This window comes from Rosa rugosa, chromosome 6, assembly GCF_958449725.1.
Source record: "Rosa rugosa chromosome 6, drRosRugo1.1, whole genome shotgun sequence".
In the NCBI taxonomy this organism is placed as follows: Eukaryota; Viridiplantae; Streptophyta; class Magnoliopsida; order Rosales; family Rosaceae; genus Rosa; species Rosa rugosa.
Window position 1 is genome coordinate 13333305 of NC_084825.1, and position 24678 is coordinate 13357982.

Sequence of the window (24678 nt, forward strand, 5' to 3'; positions counted from 1 at the left end):
TTTTTTTAAATTATTGTAATGAATAAAAGTAGTAAAGTATTATTGTAACGGCTCATTTTGTATTATACTTCATAGTTATGTTTAGTTGATGTATCATACCACTAATTAAATAATAATTATAATAAGGATTAATTTCAGTTTATCCCCTTGAGGTTTGGGGTCACCCCCTCGACTCTCAATTTTGAATTTTTACCCCCCAAACTTTCCAATTTCAGTCAGTCATGTCCAATTTCTCAGATTCCGTCCAAATTGGACGTTAATTCTAACGATCTAACCCACTTTGAAGCCTTTTAAGGACACATATGAGTTTTTTTTTTTGTCTTGAAATGACCATAAAAGGCTTCAAAGTGGGTTAGATCTTCAGAATTAACGTCCAATTTGGACGGAATCTGAGAAATTGGACATGACTGACTGAAATTGGAAAGTTTGGGGGGTAAAATTTCAAAATTGAGATTCGAGAGGGTGACATATCCATGTCACCCCCAAACCTAAGGGGGGTAAACTGAAATTAATCCTTATAATAAACTATGTCAAATTTATTTCATAAAATTAAAGATTACATGAACACTACTAAATGCTTAAAGACAAATTATGGACTTAACTAAAAAAAAAAAAGAAGAAGAAAGGAACCGTTGGCCAACGGTTGGAAAAACTCAAATTGAGTTTTGGATCAATCATGTAATCATGCAACTTGAAGCTTGAAGTGGGCCAGCTTTGGTAGTCTATATTTAGACCAAGAAATGGACTTTAGACCTCCATGGAACATTTTTGTAATAGACCAAATCCATGATTGGAGATGGATTTTGTTCAACCATGGTCTAAAATATGGACTTTGAACCTTCTATTGGAGAAGGCCTAATGGTGTTTTGCATACTCCTATTTAATAGACATAGTTTATATGCGGTTTATTCTCTATTAATGTTTTGTTTAGTGTGTTTTTATTTTTAATGCTAAATATGTTTGTTTTTAGGTTGTCGAGTATTGTAGTGAGCAGGCAAGGTGTAACATTGTTGATATAAGGAAGTGCGGTACAGGCAAGAAACGCAAAGATTGTTCTGTAATCAATGTTTAGTATACTCTATCATTTTATAATTGTTGGTGTGCATTGTGTTTGATAGTAGCATATCTTAGCCAACAAATCTCTTGAATCAAAAAGACTTGAATGCTATTTACCTGTCAGAGAAAATAATAGTCAAGTTTCTAATTTTAAACGTGATTATATTCTTACACAGTATTTCAAGAAATTGTTTTGGGATTTATAATAAACTTAGAGTTAAAATGAAGGTGGAAACAATATAATATGTCTGTAGATGAGATTTATCTATCTCATGGATAATAATAAGTTTTATCTGTCATATGTAGTTCATGGGATTTAGGTATTACGTGCCCTCTGATGGTCTGATGTATTTTTCTTTACTTAATATTATATATAAACATGGGGTTGAGCCTACTAGGTTGACTGTATTTCAAATCCCATTTAAAATGCCCGTAGATGAGGATTTATACATCAAATTATGATGCTTTAACAAGTTTATCCATTTGCCACATCGAATTGACTTTAAATTAATGCAGTGGCTAATGTGTAGGATATGCGCCACGGCACGACGAATCTAGGTATTTGTTGAGGACATGTACACTCATAGGTGTTGATTTCAGATTTTTTGTTGAAAGAGAAGGCGAATTGTATAAACTTAGTTGGTAGTAAATTGACTTTAAAATAATGTAATGGCTAATGTGCAGGATATGCGCCATGGCATGACAAATGCACACTTATACGTGCCAATTTCAAATTTTTGTTGATAGAAAAGGTGAATTGTATGAACTTAGTTGCCTAGTTGGAAATAAATTTCATAGCAAGAACCATAAGTAGTAACCTAAAATGATATCAATCTTTGCATCTAAATATGTCTCTGGTTGACTATATAATCCATCAACGAACCTAAACTTTTAATCCATCTATAAAACCTAACCCAAAAGTAGAGTTAGAGCTCCAGGTGACAAAGAGTGCCATAATAGTGACCGTGACCGCGATCACTATTGGAAATAAGGAGCATGTAAGGCAATGGTCATCGCTCCCACATCAAGAATAGCAGAGTAGCTTGTTGTTGATCTTGGAGTCTAAACTGATCAAAAGTAAGAGTGACTCAAGTGAGTCATATGTGATGAGAGTATCACTAATCCGAGTAGAACTAACATAGTCTCATACATTGGACGAAATATTAATAACTGTGGACACTAGATCAATATCATTCATGATGCCAATGACAAGAATAAGATTCGAGAATTCTGAGATGATTTTATTCTTCTTCTTATAGAGGCTTATACTCATACAACCTTGTATATTTAGAAAACTAATAATTACATAAGGAATATAATTACATAGTCCTCATTATTACACAATCATAAAGCTCATGCCAGCACTCCCCCCTCAAGTTGGTGAATAGTTGTTTTTTTTTAAAGAATAAAATAAATTAAAAACTAAAACATCTTGGGCAGTTTACAGTGTCAACCAACAAGGCTTTTGAGGCCTCTAAAGGAACCCTATTGGTCCAAGAAACATCACTAGTGGTAGTGTGCCTTAAGTTTGCTACTGCACCTGCTACAAAGTTTGCTTCTTTGAGGACATGGTTAAACGAAATTGAATGGATAGGTAGCGATCCTCTTTATGTCCTTGATGATTTTGATAGTCTCCAAGGTGGATTGATAGATCCTCTACCAGCGTCAATGACGAGCTTTGAGTCTCCCTCCACATCTATCTTCCTGTAGCCTTTAGCTTTTGCATAATCCAGGCTATTACGAAGGGCAATGGCTTTTGCAACTGGCACTATTGTCTTGCTAACTTGTCGAGCAGCTGCAAACAGAGGCCTTCCAAATGAGTCCTTGATTACAAAATCTCATGCAGCAGAATCTTTGCAGACCGAGCCGTCAAAATTGATTTTAACAAAGTAGAGTAGGGGGCTGCAGTTGGTGAATAGTTGTCAATCATGCCCAACTTGTCAAGTAAGTTGTTAAATACCTTTCTTGAGGCTAATTTGGTGAGAACATCTGCAAGTTGATGTTCTGACTAATCAAACGGCAATTGAATCACCTTCTTATCCAGATTTTCTTTAATGAAGTGTTGATCCACCTCCACGTGAAAGCTAAGGACTTAGTAGGGATTTCTCATACTGTACTATTTTATTTTCATAATTTTCTTTTCTCATCCTTTATTGGCCCGGTCCCTATTGTACCAAAAAATTTTAAATCCCCCCACCTTCCCTCCCCCTTTTCTTTGTTTCAAACTTTCTTTCTTTACTTCTCTCTCCTTTACTTTATTTTTTATTTTTTTACAGTACCACGTAAATTCACTTTAGGGTCCCAGCCCAACAGAAAAAAAAGACAAAAAGGTGTTGGACCAATGGGTCCAGATAAAAGAAAGGGTGCCAGCCCAACAGTGAGCAGTACTAGACTGCAATTTCAACCAAGGTTAAATGTCAGATTGGTCATTTCACAAAACCCTGGGAGCCTCCGAGTATAAAAGAGTCGGCTTCAGTCTGCAGGGAGTCCGACTTTGGGGTTTTAGGGTTTTCAGCGAGACGACGCAATCTCTCAATCTCTTTTGAACTCTTCAAATCTAGCCATGACTGCTCAGACTCAGGAAGAACTCCTCGCCGCCCATCTCGAACAGCAAACCATCGATGTAAGCTTTAACTCTTCTCTCAACCTTAAATGCTTTCTACTGTAGAAATCGGATAATTGTTTATCAATATTTTTCAGATTTGTTTGTGGTTGGTATTGTAAATGTTACTGATTTGGTTTTCTTTGATAGCGGAGAACACTATTTGCTTAATTTTGGGTTTGATTTGCTACACTTCAAATGAACATGAAATTATTATAATCGGATTGAATGAGATTTTTTTTTTTTTTTTTTGTGGATGTGGTAAACTGTAAAGTTCCTAGAACAAACGGAATAAATAGAACTTAATTTTGAAATAAACCTTGGCTAATTTATGGATGCAATATTGGTACTATTGACTATTGATGAGTGCCGCTGTAGTTACGTTCGTAACATTGTTGTTTCATTTATTGTAATGTTTGTGCTTGAACTTTTGCTACTGCAGTTGTAGTTAATTTATAATTAGGTGGTGATGGATATAAGATTTGAGATAGATGGTAATATGATACTTGTTTTTTTTTCTTCTTGGCAGCCTGATCAGCCTACGGTTGAAGAGGAAGATGACGATGATGAAGATGAAGACGATGATGATGACAAGGATGACGATGAAGTCGAGGGTAAGTTCAATTTTAAGTTTGTGGTGCTCAGTGTTTCTTTTTCTTTTGGTTTCCTTCAAGCTTTTATATCCTTGGTTTAAAGGATATGTGCACTCTCTTTTTTAATTTGCTTGCCACTAGTTGTAAGGATGTACGGAATATCTGGACAGTACATTATATTTACTTTGAATTTGTTCTACAATAAATGACACCTTAATGAGTATATAATTTCTCTCTGTAAAACATTGATACAACAAAAAGTAGCAGAAGGCCTGTCTTTAAACAAATAGTAGCATCTTTTATACAACAAGTTGGAAGATCATTCAGAATGTAATACATCAACTGGCTCCTTGTATGTTTTTTTTGACATGCGTTAGATATCTGTCACTTAACCTCTGATCCATCTATATATATATATATATATATATATATATATATATATATATATATATATATATATATATTTGTGTTGGCATAAATGTCTTTCCAGAAACTGTAAATTTAGCTTATGAGTTTCAACTGAAGCCACAATACTTGATATTTGATGGTTTTATATGTCATGGTGAAAATAACAAACAAAATGAAAGATCAGTTTGATTAAAACTTGTTGTTTCGAACCTGCCTTAGGCATATAGACCTGAATGAAGGCACACTTGGCCTCGTTTGACAACATTTTTCTAACTATTTTTGTTCGGTTGCAGGACAAGATGGGGAAGCGAGTGGCAGGTCAAAGCAAAGTAGAAGTGAAAAGAAAAGCCGAAAAGCAATGCTGAAGCTCGGAATGAAATCTATTCCAGGAGTTAGCCGGGTCACAGTCAAAAAAAGCAAGAATGTTAGTGCATCTTCTACTGTTATACATTTTGTTAGCTGATATTAACTATTTGTGCTAGTATTTGGGTTGTTTGCTAACATACTATGTTTTCAATTGAAAATCAGATCTTATTTGTGATATCCAAACCGGATGTTTTCAAGAGCCCAACTTCAGACACCTATGTTATCTTTGGTGAGGCAAAGATTGAGGATTTGAGCTCGCAACTGCAGACTCAGGCTGCAGAGCAGTTTAAAGCTCCTGATCTCAGTCATGTGATTTCCAAACCAGAGACCTCGGCCATAGCCCAAGACGATGAAGATGTAGATGAGACCGGAGTAGAGCCCAAGGATATTGAGTTGGTGATGACACAAGCAGGAGTATCTAGATCAAAGGCTGTAAAGGCACTGAAGGCTGCTGATGGAGACATTGTTTCTGCTATCATGGAACTTACCAACTGAAGTGTCTTTAGAAATGTTTTCTAGTATGTTATCCCTTATTATGCTTGTCTTTTTTATGGTTTTTTCATATCATGTGTGCTGGAATTTGGTCCGGATTATTTCCAATTTTAGTCAAGTTATTCAGTCTTTTGCTCAACCTTGTTGTATCAGTGACAAACTGAGAATTGCTTAAACTAATCAAGTTTTTTCCAAGTTAAGCGGCTGTATTTTTGAAATGTGGTATGTTTATTTGAAAACAAATGATGCGTGCTATGGTGCATTTAAAATTTTAAGTTAGCGCATAGATATTCCATGAGATCATAGCTTGTGACCTATCAGCTGTTTTGCTGCCTCCACAACCGTAGTATTTATGTGGTAAATTTGGTAGGAATAATGTTTTGGAGAAATAATTAACTTGAGAACCAGGGTGGAGTATTTGAGGTTATAGACGAGCTATGCAGGTTTACCACTTCTCCATCCCAACAAGAACATAGAGAATGGAACATCATTATGTACTTTTGGGGTTGCTTGGAAAATAATTTGAATGGCTGAAACAATGAATTCGAAGAGAAGAAGAGATCATAATTTGCAAGAAGAGTCGGCGAGAAACTTTACTACCAGTTTTGGTTCCAACCCTCCTTGCTTCAAGTTTTGGTTTCATGGATTTGGGTACTGGTGGCGATCCAGGTGGTGGTGGTGGTGCGGGCTACGACCCCTCTAGTTCTGATGTTGAGAGAACGCTCATGGCGGCTAGGGTTCCGTTTTGGGCCCTAGGGTTTAGATTTGGGGTGCACCTGGGCTTTGCTCCTGCTCATGGGGTAACAAGCAATGGAACGGTCGTCGGCGATAGTGCTGCTGATGCTGACGGCGGTGGCACTAAAGTTAGTCTGTTTCTAGGTTGGCTAGGGTTTTATTCGAGCCTTATGGTTAGTTATGGGGGCATGAATGAGGGTTTAGTAGTCCACTCTTTGTTTATTTTCAATTGTTTATTTTATGTATTTCCCCTTTGTGGGTGGGCTTGGTAGTAACAGTCAAGCCTAACACACTGGGTGTAGATTTATTTATTTATTTATTTATTTTTAAAGTTTTTGTATGCAGGATAATAGTGAGGCGTGTCTTTTTAGTATGGTCATGGTCGGCTTTGGCATATCCATTTATTGTTCTGTATATGTGGACTTTAGGAGCTGGAGTCTTTGTTATTACTTAGGGGCTTATTTCCAGATCATGGTTGGCTTGTTGCAACATTTAATTACTGTTTGTCCTTAGGTCTGTTTGATAAAAGTGTTTTCTTCTCTTCTCAAAAAAAGGAAAAAGAAGAAGAAGAAGAAGAAGAAGAAGTAGAGGAGTCGAGAAGGACGTGTATTTGATTGCAGTTTGCTATATACATGTATAGCAAGTTAAAATCATTGAGAAAATGTTCATTTACTCAAATTTGAGCTACACTAACCCTATTTACCCAAACATCTTATAAGATTGTCCACTTACCCAACAAATTACATATTTTTTGCCCTAATACCCAATTAAGTTATTTTTCTATTAATTTTTGGGACAATTTTGCTGTCTCTCCCTTTGTCACTTAGAGAGAGAGAGAGACTTCACCGGACTCCGGTCGCCAGCCGCGGGAATCCGGTCACCGGTCGCCGGAATCTGGAGACAAGTGTCCGGTTTTATTGCTCCTCAATAAACTTTTTATTACCCCCCCCCCCCCCCCCCAATAAACTTTATTGCCCCTAATAAACTTTTTATTGCCCTCTAATAAACTTTATTGCCCCATAATAAACTTTTTATTACCCCCCAATAAAAATTTATTGGGCGTTAATAAAAGTCTCCGGCGACCTCTTTGCAAACTTTCGGCAACCTCCAAACCAGTGACCGGAGTCCCGCGTCCTATTTTATTGCCCCCCAATAATACCCAATAAACATTTTATTGCCTCCCAATAAACTTTATAAAAATTTATTGGGGGGTAATAAAAGTCTCCGGCGACCTCTTTGGAAACCTCCGGCGACTGGTGATAGAATTCCGGTAGCCGGTGACCGGATTCTGGCAACCGGTGACCGGAGTCCCGTGATCGGTGACCGGAGTCCAGTGACCGGTGGCCGAAGTCCCGCGAGGTCTTCAATGACTTTTTAATTATTTAAAGGTCAAACTTGTCTTTTTACATTTAAAATTTGGTAAGTGGGCACACAAATCTTTTAGTGGAGTAATTGGGCATTTATTTGGTCCAAATTGGGTAAATGGTCAAGAGCCCAAAATCATTCAGCGAAAAACAATAAAAAAAAGATAACACTTGCAAAACATCTGACAAAGAATCACCTTGCTTGCATGAATCTTTGTGTTCGTAGATAATTGGAATCCAAATCTCCAACAAGCAAGGGTGTAGCCAATATAGGGCGAGAAGGGTCAGTTGATTCCTCTCAACTTTTGGGAATTGCTCCTTGTTTGAGCCCAAAAGTAATTTTGGCAAGATCCTTTAGTGGATTCAGCACAGCGGGCCGATACATGCGGCCCAAAAATAAGCCTATTCGGGTTTGGGTTACAGCTTCACCCATTCCGTGATCCATAAGGAAAACGAAACCTTATTGGAGTCGGGTAGCGAGGATTGAATAGGAAACTTCAACCAATAATCCTTCTGTGGCAAGGAGCAGTCGAAACCCTAGGTATATATACCAGGTTTCAAGGACGAATTAGACCTCTCTCTAAAATCAATCCATCCTAGCGATTACAAAGCCTCCCCGGAGCAAACCTTCAACCTCGTTGAAACCCGGTAACCGCCCGCCAGTCCCAGTCTCTCCAAGAGCCGACTGTCAGCATCACCAGATCAACCCGGCGACCGTACTTCCAGTCCTAGTCTCCCCAGGAGCCGACTGCGAGCGCAACCGCCACCATTACTACCAGCGAAGCAAGGGTAACGCCCTCGCAACCCAGCGAAGCTAAAGTCACGCTTTAGCGCAACCCGTGATTTCTCCAAACTTCCCAGTGATTGCTTTGCTTAGTCTACAATACCAAGTATCGATTCGGTGACGCGAAGAGATCACACCCAAAGTCCTTATCCGCAAGGCAGAAAGTCCTTTCCCGGAAGGCTAGAGAAGAACCTTGTGGCGAGGTTGGTGCTCTCCTCGTCCATAACGCTTGAAGAAGAAGTCAGGTCAAGGGACTACCCCGACGACTGCACCCCACGGTGCTGGCACGCCTGCGCACACGCTCAAAAGAGACAGTTTGCAAGCCAACTGGTTTTTGCGCCAAACACTCCTTATTGGCTGAGATCTAAGCTTCTTTCATATAAAACTAAGTCTGATTGGCTGAGGCTTTTTTTGACCTTTATGAGTAGTTCTGCACTTCTGCCCATTGGTTTGGCTGAACTTTGGCTCATTTTATTAGGATAAGCTTTATATATAAGTATAATTTATATATTTATCTTCCAACAAAAGACTTTGTGTGTTTTCTCAATACCAAGAGTCCAAGACTACCTTTGTCAATAGACCAAGTACAATAATACATTGGACTATTCTCTATTTATCATGGTGGAAGGAGACTCCGTCCACCATTGATTGTGTCCAAAATAAATGTGGTGTTCCTTAGAGACTCCAGGCAATCATCTAAGACATTAAGAAGATCGCTAGCTGCTTTGAATGCTTCTCCATTAACCATGTGTTTCGAGAAGTGAATTTTCTGGCTGATACTTTAGCAAACTTAGAACACTGTAGAAGTTCAGGTGATTGTTGGGAAAGTAATTTCCCTCCTTAGTTAGAAATGCAGTCCTTTTCAACCAAATTGGGTTGGGTTGTATTAGAGGTTTAAGCCTGTAATTTTACTTTTCTTATATATATATATAAAAAAAACCTATTCTTCTATTTTACTAGGCATTGAAAAAGTGTTGGGATGTCAAAGTAAATGAGGGGAGAATTGGTCTACTCATTTCATTAGATAATCCCTTTATATAGGGTGAGGATTACAATGGTAATAGCAATGAAAATAATGGGTGATTGAGCTGTAATCGCTATTTCCCTCTTCGTCAGTTACTTCGACACTGACGAAGGCACATAACGTGTTTTTCCTTTAACACTCCCCCTTGTGCCAAGTCAAAGACAAAATGGTGCATGAATTGTTGCCTCACTAAAAACCTTGCCAAGTAAAAACCCTGTGGGAAAAAAAATACACCTTGGTCAAAGGAAAAGAGCACAACACACCTAGCTATTACATTTGATGATGACATGTGTGTGTTAGATCCCCCCTTGAAGTCTACACCTCCCTACGTCTAAAGATGCACAACTTAAACCTTTCACTCAAATATCATCGCTGGTAATATAGTGATCAAGCAAGGGTCATTACCCGCTGAAGATTGCTCCTAAATTGCTAACCAAATGTCACAAACTACTCTAAACCATGCTACTGAACAGTTAACAAAAATAAATTAATTAACTAACCTAGACCCAATGGAATTTTCTATACATTTTACAGGACACTAAAGACATATTGAATAACACACATACGAAATTTCAGAACAATCGGAGTTGATTTGATATATGAAATAATTCACGTAAAACTAAACACAGTAAGATAACAAAGCATAAACAGATTTTATAACTTTAAAACTATTGACAGAAACAAAGCTAAGGACTCATTCTCCACCACCAAACACACTCAATCATATTAAAGCTCAGTTATGGAATCTTAATTCTCAATTGAATTTACCCGAAGTTAACTCACAAGCTCGAATTAACCCATTACCCTTTCTTAGTTCCTCGTTAAGTGATTACAAGCTCACCACTTAATGTATTTCCGATTATGCAACCTAGACACAAGCTCGCTAAGTTTAACATATCAAAATCATTAAGCAATAAAAGGGTTTGGATAAATCTAGGGTCACAAGTACATTGGTAGTCTTTCTAAACCTAGGGTTTGAGTCACATGTAATTCAAGAAAACATTTTGCTACTCAATTGGAATCAACACTCGACATATACAAATCTAGTGTTACTCCTAGCATTAGAACCCTAACCTATTCATTTAGTTGCGCACCTAAACAAACAAGCAAAGATTCATCTTGTAGACACAGTGAAACAAACACTCAATTGATAATATAGAAAACCAAAAACTGAATTGTCTTCAATATGAATTGAACATGTTTGGGGCTTTGAAATCGCCCCTAGCTACAAAAGTATTTAGCTAGTCATAGTCATGAAGAAAATAAAAATTAGAAGAAAATAAAAGGAAGGGATGGCTGCTGGATGATGGCAGAAAGGATGCAGTTCTTTTTTTTCTCTTGTGCGGCCAACCTACGTCTGGAGTAGACGTCCCCTTTTTTATTGCTTAGGTTAGGAGATTTTCACTTCTTTTCCTTTTAGGAATCAAGTAGCTTCTCCTTTAAGATTCCTAATAATTTTTGTCATATATCTCTAATAAACAGAGATATTCTAATAAACAGAGATATTCAGTTAATACTCGTTGTTGGGCTTCTAAAAGGAATTCGGGCCTCAAATCATGGATTTCCGTCAAAGTGTCAGATTCTCGGACTGCCCGACCTTGCTGTACTAAATCGGCCATAACTTCTTGTAGAAAAATGATATGAACAAACCGTTAAAAGTCCAAGAAACTAGACATCCAAGGATTTCCAAGCATGTAAAGTTCACTGTTTGGTTCATGCTGAGCTGCTCTCAGTTTCATGTCGAAGTTGACTGATCTGCACAGGCAGATTTACTGATTTAGCTTCCTTTCTTCTACTTTGCTCCATAACACCTACAAAACATAAAAATAAAGTAAATGACTCAAATAGATGGAAATCTAGCTAAGAAAACATGAAGAAATCAATACAAAATCATGTACATTTATGAGCTTATCACTCCCCCTGATCCTTACATCAGTCAAGGGGGCTTGGAAAGTTTTTGCATTCCTATGTTTTTCACATGTCTGTCAAATATGGCCTTAGGCAATGATTTGGTAAACAACCACATTCTCCTCAGACCTTACTTGATTCACTTGAATCTTGAGGAGAGCCTGTTGCTGCTGATTGTAGAAAAACTTTGGCGATATGTGTTATGTATTATCACCCTTGATATAACCTAGCTTCATCTGTTCGATGCAAGCTGCATTATCTTCATAAATGCAAGTAGGCTCTTCAACGGTAGAACTCAAACCACTAGTGTCTCGAATATGTGTAATGATAGCTCCTAACCATATACACTCACGAACCACCTCATGTAGAGCAATGATCTCAGAGTGGTTCGAGGAGGTAACCACAAGGGTTTGCTTGGTTGATCTCCAAGATATCGCTGTGTTGCCAATGGTAAATACATAACCAGTTTGGGAACGATCTTTATGTGGGTCAGAGAGATACCTAGCATTAGCAAAACCAACCAAAATATTATTTGGGGTTTCAGTGTAGTGGGTGGCACTTTCGCCATCAACATTTCCTTTAGGGATTGCAGTTCCATCTGCAGTCCTTCTTGTCTCTCTGTAGGGAAAGAACAGTCCCAAGTCAATGGTTCATTTTAGGTATCGGAAATGTTCTTGATACCATTCCAGTGACGCTGCGTTGGCGCTGAACTAAATCTAGCTAAGAAGTTCACTGAGAATGCAATGTCCTCTTGTCGAGTGCACATGGCTAAGTACAATAATGAACCTATTGCACTTAGATAGGGAATTTCAGCTCCCAACACTTCTTCGTCATCTTCCTTTGGACGAAATGGGACTTTCCTTGCATCCAAACTTCGATCGATCATTGGAGTGCTAGCAGGATGCGCTTTGTCCATGTTAAATCGCCTGAGCATCTTTTGGACATACGCAGACTGGTGGATTAGTATTCCATGGTGTTCTAGTTTAAGGCCTAGACAGAGTCGAGTTTTCCCAAGATCCTTCATCTCAAATTTGGATTTCAAGTAGCTCGCGGTTTCTCTTATTTCAGGAAGAGTACCTATTATGTTCATATCATCGACATATACAACTACAATTGCAAATCCGGAACTTGTTATCTTTATGAATACGCATGGGCATAATTCGTCATTCTTATATCCCTTCCCAATCAAGTAGTCACTTAGACGGGTATATCACATCCACCCGAATTGTTTCAACCTGTAAAGTGAGCGTTTCAACCTAATTGCAAACGCACTTCGTGGTTTAGAGTCACTTGACTTGGGTAATGTAAGGCCATCAGGCACTTATATATATATATATATATATATATCTCTCTCTCTCTCTCTCTCTGAATCAAGGTCCCCATAGAGATATGCAGTAACCACATCCATGAGCTGCAATTCCAGTCGTTCGGAAACTACTAAGCTAACTAAGTAGCGGAATGTTATAACGTCCATTACGTGAGAGTATGTCTCCTCATAGTCAATTCAAAGGTGTTGTGAGAAACCTTGCGCCAGAAGGCGAGCCTTGTACCTCAGAACTTCATTCTTCTAATTACGCTTTATGACAAAGACCCATTTATGTCCTACAGGCTGATAGGAGCATTTTAATGCGACGTTTTAACTGCATTTCCTTACATTTCTTGCGTCATTTCCTTAGTAAAACTCTGTTTAGGAAAGTTTCCATTCTTTGATTGGGAAAGTTCCTATTTGTAGAAAGTTTCCATTTTTCTTAGTTTCTATTTTCCATTTTTAGAAAGTTTCTATTCTTGTAGTTTTCATTTCTCATTTCTGGCAAGTTTCTATTTTTCATTTTTAGTAACTTTCTATTTTTCATTTTTAGTAAGTTTCTATTTTTCAAATTAGGAAAGTTTCTATTTCTCATACTAGTTTCTATTTTCAGAACCTCCGAGCTCAAAAGTGGAAATGAACACACAAATGGAAAGAGGGGCTTGCGAACACCTAGGGGAACAAAAATGAAGAACATTGGACCACACATTTGAGCAGAAATGAAGAAACAAGCTTTCCTAGTGCAACCAGGAAACCCTGCGAACTGGAGGAGAGCTTACCAAGGAAGTTTCCAACGCAACTATGAAAAGAAATGAAAGAAATGAAGTGTTTTGCGTTGGAAAATATGAAGGCTTGAAGATGAAGCAACGTGGCCCAAGAACTCTCAAGAATGAAGTGGATTTTCGGCAAAACGGACCTTGGTCCATGACATTAGGGTTTGTGACGCAAAACCCTAACCCTAAAGTTGTTTTGCCGTGAAAACCAAATGGAGGAGAGAAAATTGGCGTGAAAATCAAGCAAGGATAAAGAAGATTTCGGCAAGGAGATTTCTTAGGGAGATTTTAAAGGAAAGAGAATATGTGTTGAACACAAAAAGCTCCCAAAAGGTGACTAGATTCATTCCTAGAATCTCTAAGGGAATTTTGGCCGAAATACAAGAGATAAAATCAGATTATTGTCATGGTATTTCGGCAAGAAAATCAAGGGAAATATTCTAGGAAATTATGTGATTGGTTGAGACACATCATAGGGCTTACTTGGCAAGATTTCATTGGAGGGAATTATGTGGAGTTAACAAGTCTTAGCCGTGAGTTTCTCTAGGGTTTTACACGGCCTTGGAGACCAAGTTGCCGTCCCCTATATAGTCTCTCCTCTTCTCAACGTCAAGGGTTCCTCTCCCCATACAATTTACACTTTGAGAAAAATTCAGAAAACTCTCTAGCCTAGCCGTGCTCCTCTCCATCCTCTAGGGCAACCACGAAGTGCAAGCAAGGCCAAGGAAGAAGAAGACAAGCCGTGAACATCATCCATCCTCCACCTTGAAGATTGCTTTCGAAATTCAAGAGACCACATCACCTTTTCGTTCATCACCATCTCCATCTCTTGGTGTAATTCGATTCTCCCTTGTAACTTTGTTTTGTATTTTCGTTGGTTATGCCCTAGTTGACACATATGTTTGAACAAGTATTGTTTTCTGAAATTTTATGATTAATTGTTAATTTTCAGATTCATGTTTTGCGATTTATGGTTGCTTATGTGTGAGTGTTTGATTAAATTTGCATGATAGAAATCTTTTGTATTTTAATCTTATGTGGTTGCAAACACTTAGGGTTTCAATATAATTGGTGCTAGGTTTAAGAACATGAAATCGACTTTTCGTTTTGTGTAAACTTGAATCAAAGTAGTAAAGGTTTTGTACAAAGATCGAATTTAATCAAAGAAGATTGCAATTAGGTGGACTTTTTCATACTAAGTTGCACATTTGAATTGATAGCCTTTCTAGATGCTTATTGCGTTAAACATGTATGATTGACTAGCTTTCTAGGGCTTGAATGCATGTTTGATAGGATTAGTCTATGTGCTTTCACTTAGATTAATTAGCGTTGAAAGTAAAATATGGGAAATTGTTTGCTTTGAACGTTTCACATGATCAATTCCTCTTGCATGACTATGATGAACAATGATGAACTTGAATCAATTTTAATCATGAGTTTCGACTTTGATCCTTGTTTTCACATTCCATTGATGTTTTTATGTTTTTGCCTTTTAATTATTTAGTTAACTTAGTTTTAATTTCGAAAAACCAAAATCTAAAACCCCATTTGAATTCGTAAATAATTGTTTATACTTGTGAATATCTTTGTGAATATTATACTTTGTTTTAATTTTAATTGTTTAATTGTTTGAAAATGACAGGTGTACCCTCAATCCCCGGAATAGAACGATCCCTATTTACTTTATACTACTAATGACATTTCAGGGTTAAATTATGCGCTTGCTTTGAGCGTATCACAGGCTTTACACTTGGTGGAGTTAGCACTACCGGACCAAATACCTGTCTCTTTACCAGAGAATCTAGTTCTGCCTGGATTGCTTCTTTCCATTTAGGACAATTTGCTCTTTGTTGACATTCTGCAACAGACCGTGGTTCGATATCATCGTACTCTTATGATTTCTTAAGCAACAGTATCACGCCCCTGATTTTTAACACAATTAAAAATCGATATATAACCCCATAATTATACATGCGTGAACGTTCAGCCATCAATACCAAATACCTGGAAAACTTTTTCCCTTTATACAATATACATATTGATGCCCTGAACCCACTATGTCAATATTGACCCGCCAACAGAGTCATATATTACATAAGCTTACGAATTAAATTGTCAACAACAAGATAAAACGTAAAAGCTCCTCAGAGTTTACTACAAAGCGGAAGTCATAACAATGGCAAAGCCAATCAAACTTGCTTCTTACCAGTTCTGCTGCCAACAAGCTACCTCAGCTTCAGCCACGATTACCCTGACCTGCAGGATTAACCCCTACACCGTTTGAATAGTGCACCAGGTTGTCACACAACAAACCCGGTAAGCTTTTGCAAGCCCGTAAGAGTAACTCAAAACAACTCACACCAAATCACGGGATAAAAGCCCGCACAACTCACGCCAAACACGAGGAAAACCTTTCGACTCGAGAATAAGGAAAACATACCATGCTTCCCAAAACAATACTCTTTTTCCAAAAGGAAATCACAAAAGTCACACAGTGGCAAAATCATATAAATCGTTAACCTAACAATTCAAATATGATAAATTGATCCAACCTGGATAAAACACATCAAAACGGTCCAACCTGGACAAACACATACGCACATCAATCATACCTATTGTTAACCTAACAAATAGCATATGATTCTTTTAGTCCAACCTGGACAAAACACGTCAAATCGGTCCAACCTGGACAAAACACATCAAATCGGTCCAACCTGGACAAAATACATCAAATCGGTCCAATCTGGACAAATCACATAAGCACATCAATCATACCTATCGTTAACCTAACAATTAGCATATGATTCATTTAGTCCAACCTGGACAAAATACGTACCCAGTAATCGTAAGTAACCTACTTAGATCCATGAGGTACCATGGCAGACAGACTAGAGCTCTAACTGAATATATCGTAACCTGTCACCTCGGCCAAGGTTCAACCTTACGATATACATTGCCTGAGGATGCAACCTGCAACCCCTGATCCTTAGGCCAACCTGACCCTCAGATCAAAACATTAAACGAGTCGCACCGGACCCCGAATGTCAAATCAAATCAAACGGAGCAATCACAACCTGTGACTCTCACATCCTCAGACCACCAGTCGTCGGATCAAAACGTTAAATCAAATCAAAAGGAGAGATCACAACCTGTGACTCTCACATCCTCAGACCACCGGTCGTCGGATCAAAACATTAAACCAAATCAAAAGGAGAGATCACAACCTGTGACTCTCAATTCCTCAAACACTTTTCAAAAACAATAGAAATACCATTTCCCACCATTTGTTTTCCAAAAAGCCACAACCCAAAACAATAAAACGCATCAATTCATGCATATTTTTTTCATCAATCCATAACCCACCAAAACATATATATCTCACGTAAATATATATATACGTAGTCATTCACTCAGGAATACCACTAATACATGAATACATATGTATATATATATATATATATATATATATATATATATATATATATATATATATATATATATATATATATCCCACAATATATATATGTACACACATAGTCATCCACTCAGAAATGTCACTAATACCATCTATAGTTCATTTCGAAAGCTAATCAAAATCAACGAATTTAAATCCGTTCATAAATGAACCTTGTGAGATTACTCACCTCGAAACTCCCGCTGCGTCTTCAATACAGAACAAGGCAGCCAAACCACCAAACAACCGTCCAAGAATACTTCCCAAGTACCTAATCACATACGGTTTCAAGTTCGAATCCTCACGGATCGAAACATCGAACGGTCCGAAACCGTAAAAATCACAACATGCTCATACGATCTCCAAAAATTACAAACAATATATCGAAATGCTCGTATCGACGAGTAGATCGAACTCAGGAACAGAAACTATCCCTGAGGTGGCCGGAAACCGCCGGAAAACACCACCACAGTGGCGGCACCGCCGCCAATCCAAAGTCAGAATTTGGCAAAACTTCCAACACCAAAGTTCTTCATCTCAACCCCAATTTCAACTTTCATAACTACAACAAAGTCCAATTATAAGCCAATCGATCGAATTTTACCTTAGAACAAACCGGACCGATTGAAATCCTAGAATTTCAATTCCAAAATTCGACCTCCACGAGTTGAATCTATACAATCCACCTTGTGGGAAGCATCAACGTCCTCCAAGCTACAAAAGCCCTCCAGAATCACCGACAAAGGTGGCCGGAATCTCCGACTCCGATCAAGGCGATTTGCAGCTCCACCGTGCTACTTCTCGGCCTTGTAGCGTTGTGCACAGGTCTACCCACACAGTGAAACTTCACAGGGTGCTAGATGGGAGTGAGGCGAAGAGATAGGGACAAGAATCTCGTCGATTGGTGGCCGGAGGAGGGAGAACGAGCTCGGTGAAGATGGCTGCTCGGGAAAACTCGGGAGAGAGGAGAGAGAAAAAATCCTTCCCAAAATGGAAATCTGATTTTTTGAATAATTTTCCGGAAAAATCCCATATATTCCAAAATGGAAACTTTTTCCGACGGCCATAACTTCCTCATACGAACTCCGATTTCCACGTTCCACATATCCACGAACTCGTATCGACGCGCTCTACAACTTTCGTGAAGGAAGTTTTCGGAGAATCTAAACGTATCAAAAGTCAACCTTGAAACCCCCCCTAATTCCACAATTTTCGAATAAAAATTCGTCCGAAACACTTCCGCTCCGTCCACGAGCCACGAAACCGTCCGATATCCACAATTTAAATTCCGGAAAATTCTCGGAAAATAAAAACGAATTTCCAGGGCATCACAAACAGTGTATGCAAATACATCATCAATGTGTATGGAAGATCTTTCCATCAACTCATACACACTCTCATAATCCATTGAGATTTCTTTGTTCTCTGGAATCATTTCAAACATCGGAGCGTCCTCCAGTGTTGATTCATGGACATAACTATAATCAGAGACAACACTATGTCACCAAAGTCATCAGACAACAGCCGATGACTGTCGTCTGATTCAAAAATTTTCTGTTGTCTATTGGCCTGATGTCTCTTAGGTCTTCAGACGACAGATATAACCCGTGGTCTATATCTCACTCAAACAACAGAGACATGCCAATAATCTGTTGTCTGATTATATCGAGATATGCCGAATTATGACTTTCTGAGGTTAAAGATGTAACAAAACGACAATTATATGTTGTTATAAAAGATTCTGCACAACATCTTTTCATAAAACTCTATCGTTTATATTTCATTAAGACGACAGAATTCTGTTGTCTGAATATATGGAGATTTGAACTATCTTGGATTTTTTCTGTTGTGTGAATCAATTGTGGACAACATATAAATTAGAATGTTTTATTGTTTAATTTTGAGTAATAAGACAGAATTATGTCGTTTGAATATATAGAGGCTTGAACTTTCTTGGGCCTTTCTATTGTGTGATTCAATTAAAAATCACAATTATCTGTTGTCTGACTAGCATAAATAATACAATTGGTCTGCTTCATCTGTGGTTTATGGTGACTTCAGACAACAGACATTTGCTTAAATTTTGTAGTTTTATGTTGGTTTGGATGTCAACTTTAATTGGTTTTTATTTCTGTCTTAAAAAGAGCATTTGCACGACACAATTTTAGAAAAATTGGTCTATTTATTTGAATATCATCATGAATCATTACAGCCACCAAAGTGAGTTCTAACTTTATGCACAAAATGATTGCAATCTCATGAAGGGGATTCTCTATATTGATGATTAATGGATCGGTTTGTGTCTTACTCGCCCTCTTCTTCTTTGGGTGAGTGTCAGTCGAACCAAGTGGCCTCCCCCTCTTCCTTTGGGGAGCCACGGCCTCAACCACACCTTCACTAAGTGTGTTTGCAGCGCCTCTATCTGAGGCGTTGTGCCCCTTGTTGGGGACTTCTAACCTTGCAGACACATTTGCAGCTAGTATATGTGATCTCGTCACTTTTGCGATATCAGTAAACGCATCAGGCATCGAATATGTTATGTTCTGAAGATCGATTATTCTTTTCACTTTACCTTCACATTGTGAAGTGCGGGGATCAAAATGAGACAGAGTGGGGACAAACCACGACAATTCTTGTCGTTCTCTTGAAAAATTCTTTTTCCTATCTCCCCCTAACGACGGGAAGTCTGTCTCATCAAAGTGACAATCCGCAAATCTAGCGGTAAAAAGATCGCCTGTCAAGGGTTCCAAATAGCGGATAATTGTTGGAGATTTGTATCCAACATATATACCTAATCGTCTCTGAGGACCCATTTTGGTGCGCTATGGGGGCGCAATAGGCATATATACTGCGCAATCAAATATGCATAAATGTGAAATGTCAGGCTCATATCCAGTTACCAACTGGTACGTAGAAAATGGTTGGCTAGCAGTGGGTCTGAAACGAATATGTAAAGCTGCGTGCAATATTGCATAACCCTAGGCAGATATAGGCAGGTTGGTGCACATAACCAGTGCCGTAGCTACCATCTGTAGCCTTTTGATGGTGGCTTCTGCGAGACCATTTTGTGTACGCACATGGGGTATAGGATGCTCTACATCGATCCCAATAGACATGCAATAATCATCAAATGCTTTTGATGTAAACTCTCCAGCATTATCAAGCCTTATATACTTGATAGGGTGATCAGGGTGGTTAGCTCTTAAACGTATAATTTGTGCTAGGAGTTTTGCAAATGCAGCATTTCTTGTGGACAATAAAGCAACATGTGACCAGCGTGTCGAAGCATCCACCAGAACCATAAAGTACTTGAATGGTCCGCATTCTAGATGGATAGGTCCACAGATATATCCTTGTATCCTTTGTAAGAATGTAATGTTTTGTTTTGTATCTTAGCATAGGAAGTTCTCGATCCTGTTTTTGCTAAAGAGCAGGCTTTGCAAAATGAGTGATGTGCCTTTGAAATAGTCAATGAGGCATAAGGGGAGGGAGGTAGTGCTTCTGGTACTTCAGAGGGAAACAACTGCATTTGAGCAATACTAGGACCGACACCTTGCAGTGTGGCGGATTTTTGTCCCATTTGATTTTTCACTCGAAAGAAGGTATGACCGTGTGAGTTCTTTAAAATACGGATTATCATGTCACGACCGGGGTGCCCTAGGCGGTCATGCGAAAGCCTGTATGAGTCAGTGTCCCACATTTCATTGTTGGGGACATCGTAGGATTCAATGATCCGAATAGCAGTGAGGTACAGTCCACTAGATTGACTCATTAGTTTCTCTAAAATGTGTTTCCTTCCACATTCATTAGAGGTAATATAAAGGTATTCGGTTCCATTCTCACAATAGGTTTCTATATGATAACTGTTGGCACGAATATCTTTGAAACTTAACAAGGTTCGATTAGCTCTTGGTGCATGCCGAGCATTTGTGACTTTAAACATTGTGCCGTTAGGCAGCAAAAATTTGGCAGTTCCTCGCCCTTTTATTACTTGTGATGATCCAATCATCGTAGTCACAGAGGAATTATAGGCTATTATTTCAATGAATAATTTCCTATTCCTTAATATGGTGTGGGTAGTCCCACTATCAACTAAGCACTCAAGTTCTCCTCGATTCATTCCTACAAGTAAATGGAAGGTATTATTAAATAATTCGAAAATATATCTCATATTTTTTAGAGTATTTCTATTTAGGTATAATGATAATCTTTTCATTCTAATAACTTTTTTTTCTAGATGTATTGCTTTACATCTTTATAGTGCTATTTCGAACCATGTATATATGTGTAGTAAATAAAATCGAATAAATTCAATGCTTTAGAATAAAATCTGAAATTTATTAATAAGCCAATGATAATCAAATCAAGGTCTTGTTCAGAAATCTAATTCATCAAACCATTATTTAAATAAACTTTAGACCAAGCAATAGTCTAATTAAAAAATGAGGCATTATGCCTTCACAACTGTCTTTGGAAAATAAAATAAAGCAGATCAGTCAAAATCTAGAGCATCCATGGTCTGAGATCAGTCAAAATCTAGAGCATCCATTGTCTGGTTCCTTGTTGCCATTGAAGTCTGATTTTTAATGGACAAATTCTATTCTGAACGTTTGATTGATTTATTTATTTTCTCCGCTCTTGCTTATATATATGGTACAATTTGTTGTAATGGATTGAAGAAGTTTGAAAGTAGGGTTCGTGTTTGGTTTTGTTTCGATGCAGCACGAGACCAATTGCGGTCCACAAAGAAGGAATATGAGAAAACCGAAGATGATTTGAAGTCCTTCCAAAGTTCAGGACAGATTGTAGGCGAAGTTCTGTCGCAGCTCGATGATGGACGGGGAATGAAAGTCCCTTTCCTTTTGGTTTTGCAATTGCATAATGCCTGCTTGTTCATCCCACATGTGATTAACGAATTCTCACCCTTGTTAGAATTATGGAAGTCTAAAGATGAGAATTCGTTAGTCACTAGTAGAGTGAAGGAGCAAAGTAGCATAGGTGTGAAGCTAGAAAATTACCCATGAGCTATATCTTAGGGCTCATTGTTGTGAACTCTACTAGTAAGAATGCTATATTTTGTTAGGTTTCTTTGTCTTTGAGTGGAAGTAACGATCTTTTCTTTCCATTGCTTCAGTGTTAGTGAAGGCAAGTAGTGGCCCTCGGTATGTGGTAGGCTGTCGCAGTAAAATCCCCAGAGAAAAACTTACATCTGGCACTCGCATAGTTTTGGATATCACTACTTTGACTATCATGAGGCCTCTTCCAAGAGATGTAATTATCATCCAATTCCCATTATTTAAGATACAATTCCACATTTGGTTTTGTCTGTAGCTTTTTCAACATTCCTAATTACATGTTCTTGATTTGCGGGTTGATCCAGTTGTGTATAATATGCTTCAAGAAGATCCAGGTAATGTTAGCTACTCTGCTGTGGGAGGCCTATCCGATCAGATACGAGATCGTAGGGAATCTATAGAACTGCCTTTGATGAATCCTGAGCTCTTCCTTAGAGTGGGGATCAAACCTCCCAAGGGTGTTCTTCTCTATGGACCTCCGGGAACAGGAAAGACATTACTGGCTAGGGCAATTGCCAGACATATAGATGCTAATTTTTTGAATTCAGGCTAGTAGTATGTTGTTCTTGTAGTTCGATCGGTTTTTACTACTATGGACTTCTGTTTTTTGTTTTTATCTTATTCAAATAGGACTATATCTTTTGTATCTGTCTACTTGCATGTTTATACTATCATCCATGAGTATAGGTTGTATCAAGCGCAATTGTTGATAAATACATTGGCGAGAGTACAAGACTGATAAGGGAAATGTTTAATTACGCTCGTGAACACCAGGTAATTGGAGCTTATATATAATTATATATATATATATTGAGCAATTTTCAGATAGGTTTACTACTGTTTTAAAAGGAAATATGCTTATTGTTTTTGACATAGTGTCTAGCCTTGTATCAATTTTATGGACGAGATCGATGCTATTGGTGGAGCGCGTTTGAGTGAGGGGACTAGTTCAGACAAAGAAGTGCAGAGAACACTCATGGAGTTGCTTAACCAGCTAGATGGATTCGATCAGCTTGGCAAGGTACGTGTATTATTGGAATTAGTTTATACCAAGCTAGCTTGTGTCATGCTACCATATGTTGGCATGTTTTGAACTTTTGATGACGAATTGTTGGTTTTAATTAATTTGATTTCTTAGGTAAAAATCATAATGGCGACCAATAGACCTGATACTTTAGATTCTGCACTCCTCCGCCCTGGGCGTCTAGACTGAAAGATAGAGATTCCATTGCCTAATGAACAATCAAGAAGGGAAATTCTCAAAATCCATGCTGCTGGGAATCTGGGATAGCCAAACATGGGGAAATTGATTATGAGGCAATTGTCCGGCTTGCTGAGGTTTGCACCATATACTTTTATTTATATCACTACTAACGGTAATAGTTTATTGCATTTGCTTGCTTTACAATTAGATGCATTGTCTTTGTTTCAGGGCTTTAATGGGGCTGACCTACGGAACATATGTACTGAAGCTGGAATGTTTGCCATACGTGCTGAACGGGATTATGTCGTTCAAGAAGATTTCATGAAGGTAAATGATCGAGAGTTCAAACTACAAGGAGCAAAATATTTCATATCTAATTTTCTGTGGCATAAACTTTAAACTTTCTTAATTGGCGTTTGTTCTAATGTTTCAGGCTGTCAGAAAATTGAACGATGCCAAGAAGCTCGAGTCCAGGGCTCACTACAATTTTGGGAAAGAATAGTGATGCCGTTCAATGACGGGTCACATATATACGATAGTATTTTTCCGATCGGTAGTGGAGGAGGCACACTATGTACTCTAATAATCTGAGATTGATTCGATTTGTTATATTATTATGATTGTAACAGTAACTTCTGTTGCTTACTGTAATGAGTGTTGTTGCTTGGAAATTTTCTCAACCTTTTCATATTCAGGCATTGGCCGGGCATACCGCTAAGCAAATATCTTACATCCCATTTTCTCGATTCTGAAAGTCTGAACTTCACCAAGTCACTCAAGATTCAAGACCCTTTTTTTTTTTAAAGATAAGATTCAAGACCTTAATTGACCCATGATTTCTCAATTCTTACCACCATTCTCTTGGCAGTCAACTTTGCCTTGGCAAAGGAGACTTTCTTTTTTCATACATTTACAGGCCTAAACTTCAAATAACTGCAACAAAACTAAACTTTATTAAGTAAATCTGTAAATGCATGTGCTACTTGTTCATTCAAGGTTAATGGAGAGTTTGTGGTTTAAACGATCTGACAATATATACCTTCGTTCAAATTCTGTTTCACCCTTCGGCTAAAATCCCTTTTGATAACATGGCTAGCTAGAGAGCTCCCAATGTGTCACAAGAAACTTGTGTATTCCATAACATGATAATGTTGATGACTGTAATTCACATTGTTGACATTTCAGCAACATGTATTGAATACATGAACTATAAATATTAGAGAGACTCATTATTCTGTATTGCAATTTTCAGTATCATAATTTTAGTAATATATTAAAACTTTGATATGCAATCCAGATCTTGGTTTACATTTTTCTAAGATGTTGGAGAAAATTAAAATTAAAGGTAGAGTATTGAACCTAGGATTTAGTGGTGAACTCGTCCCACGGGTTGTTGTGGTAAGCATAGTATGCTTTTCTACAATTAATGAAAGAATTTATTTGCATTATTTACGTGAATGTCTTTAATTTAGGAATTTGATGGACTGACTCAACCTAGGACGTTAGCTCGAAAGATTTTATTAAGGTAAAAGAC

At 38.0% G+C, this 24678-nt stretch overlaps 1 protein-coding gene and 1 pseudogene across 1 annotated transcript; both read left to right on the forward strand.

Moving 5' to 3' along the window:
* Positions 1–3519: 3519 nt before the first annotated feature.
* LOC133718213 (nascent polypeptide-associated complex subunit alpha-like protein 1) lies at positions 3520–5717 on the forward strand. The gene is made up of 4 exons (XM_062145034.1): positions 3520–3679; positions 4188–4272; positions 4953–5083; positions 5188–5717. The coding sequence occupies exons 1-4, from the start codon at positions 3620–3622 to the stop codon at positions 5518–5520; spliced, it is 609 nt and encodes a 202-aa protein (XP_062001018.1). The 5' UTR covers positions 3520–3619; the 3' UTR covers positions 5521–5717.
* Positions 5718–6158: 441 nt separating this feature from the next.
* On the forward strand, positions 6159–23826 carry LOC133716250 (26S proteasome regulatory subunit S10B homolog B-like; annotated as a pseudogene).
* The last annotated feature ends 852 nt before the right edge of the window (positions 23827–24678 follow it).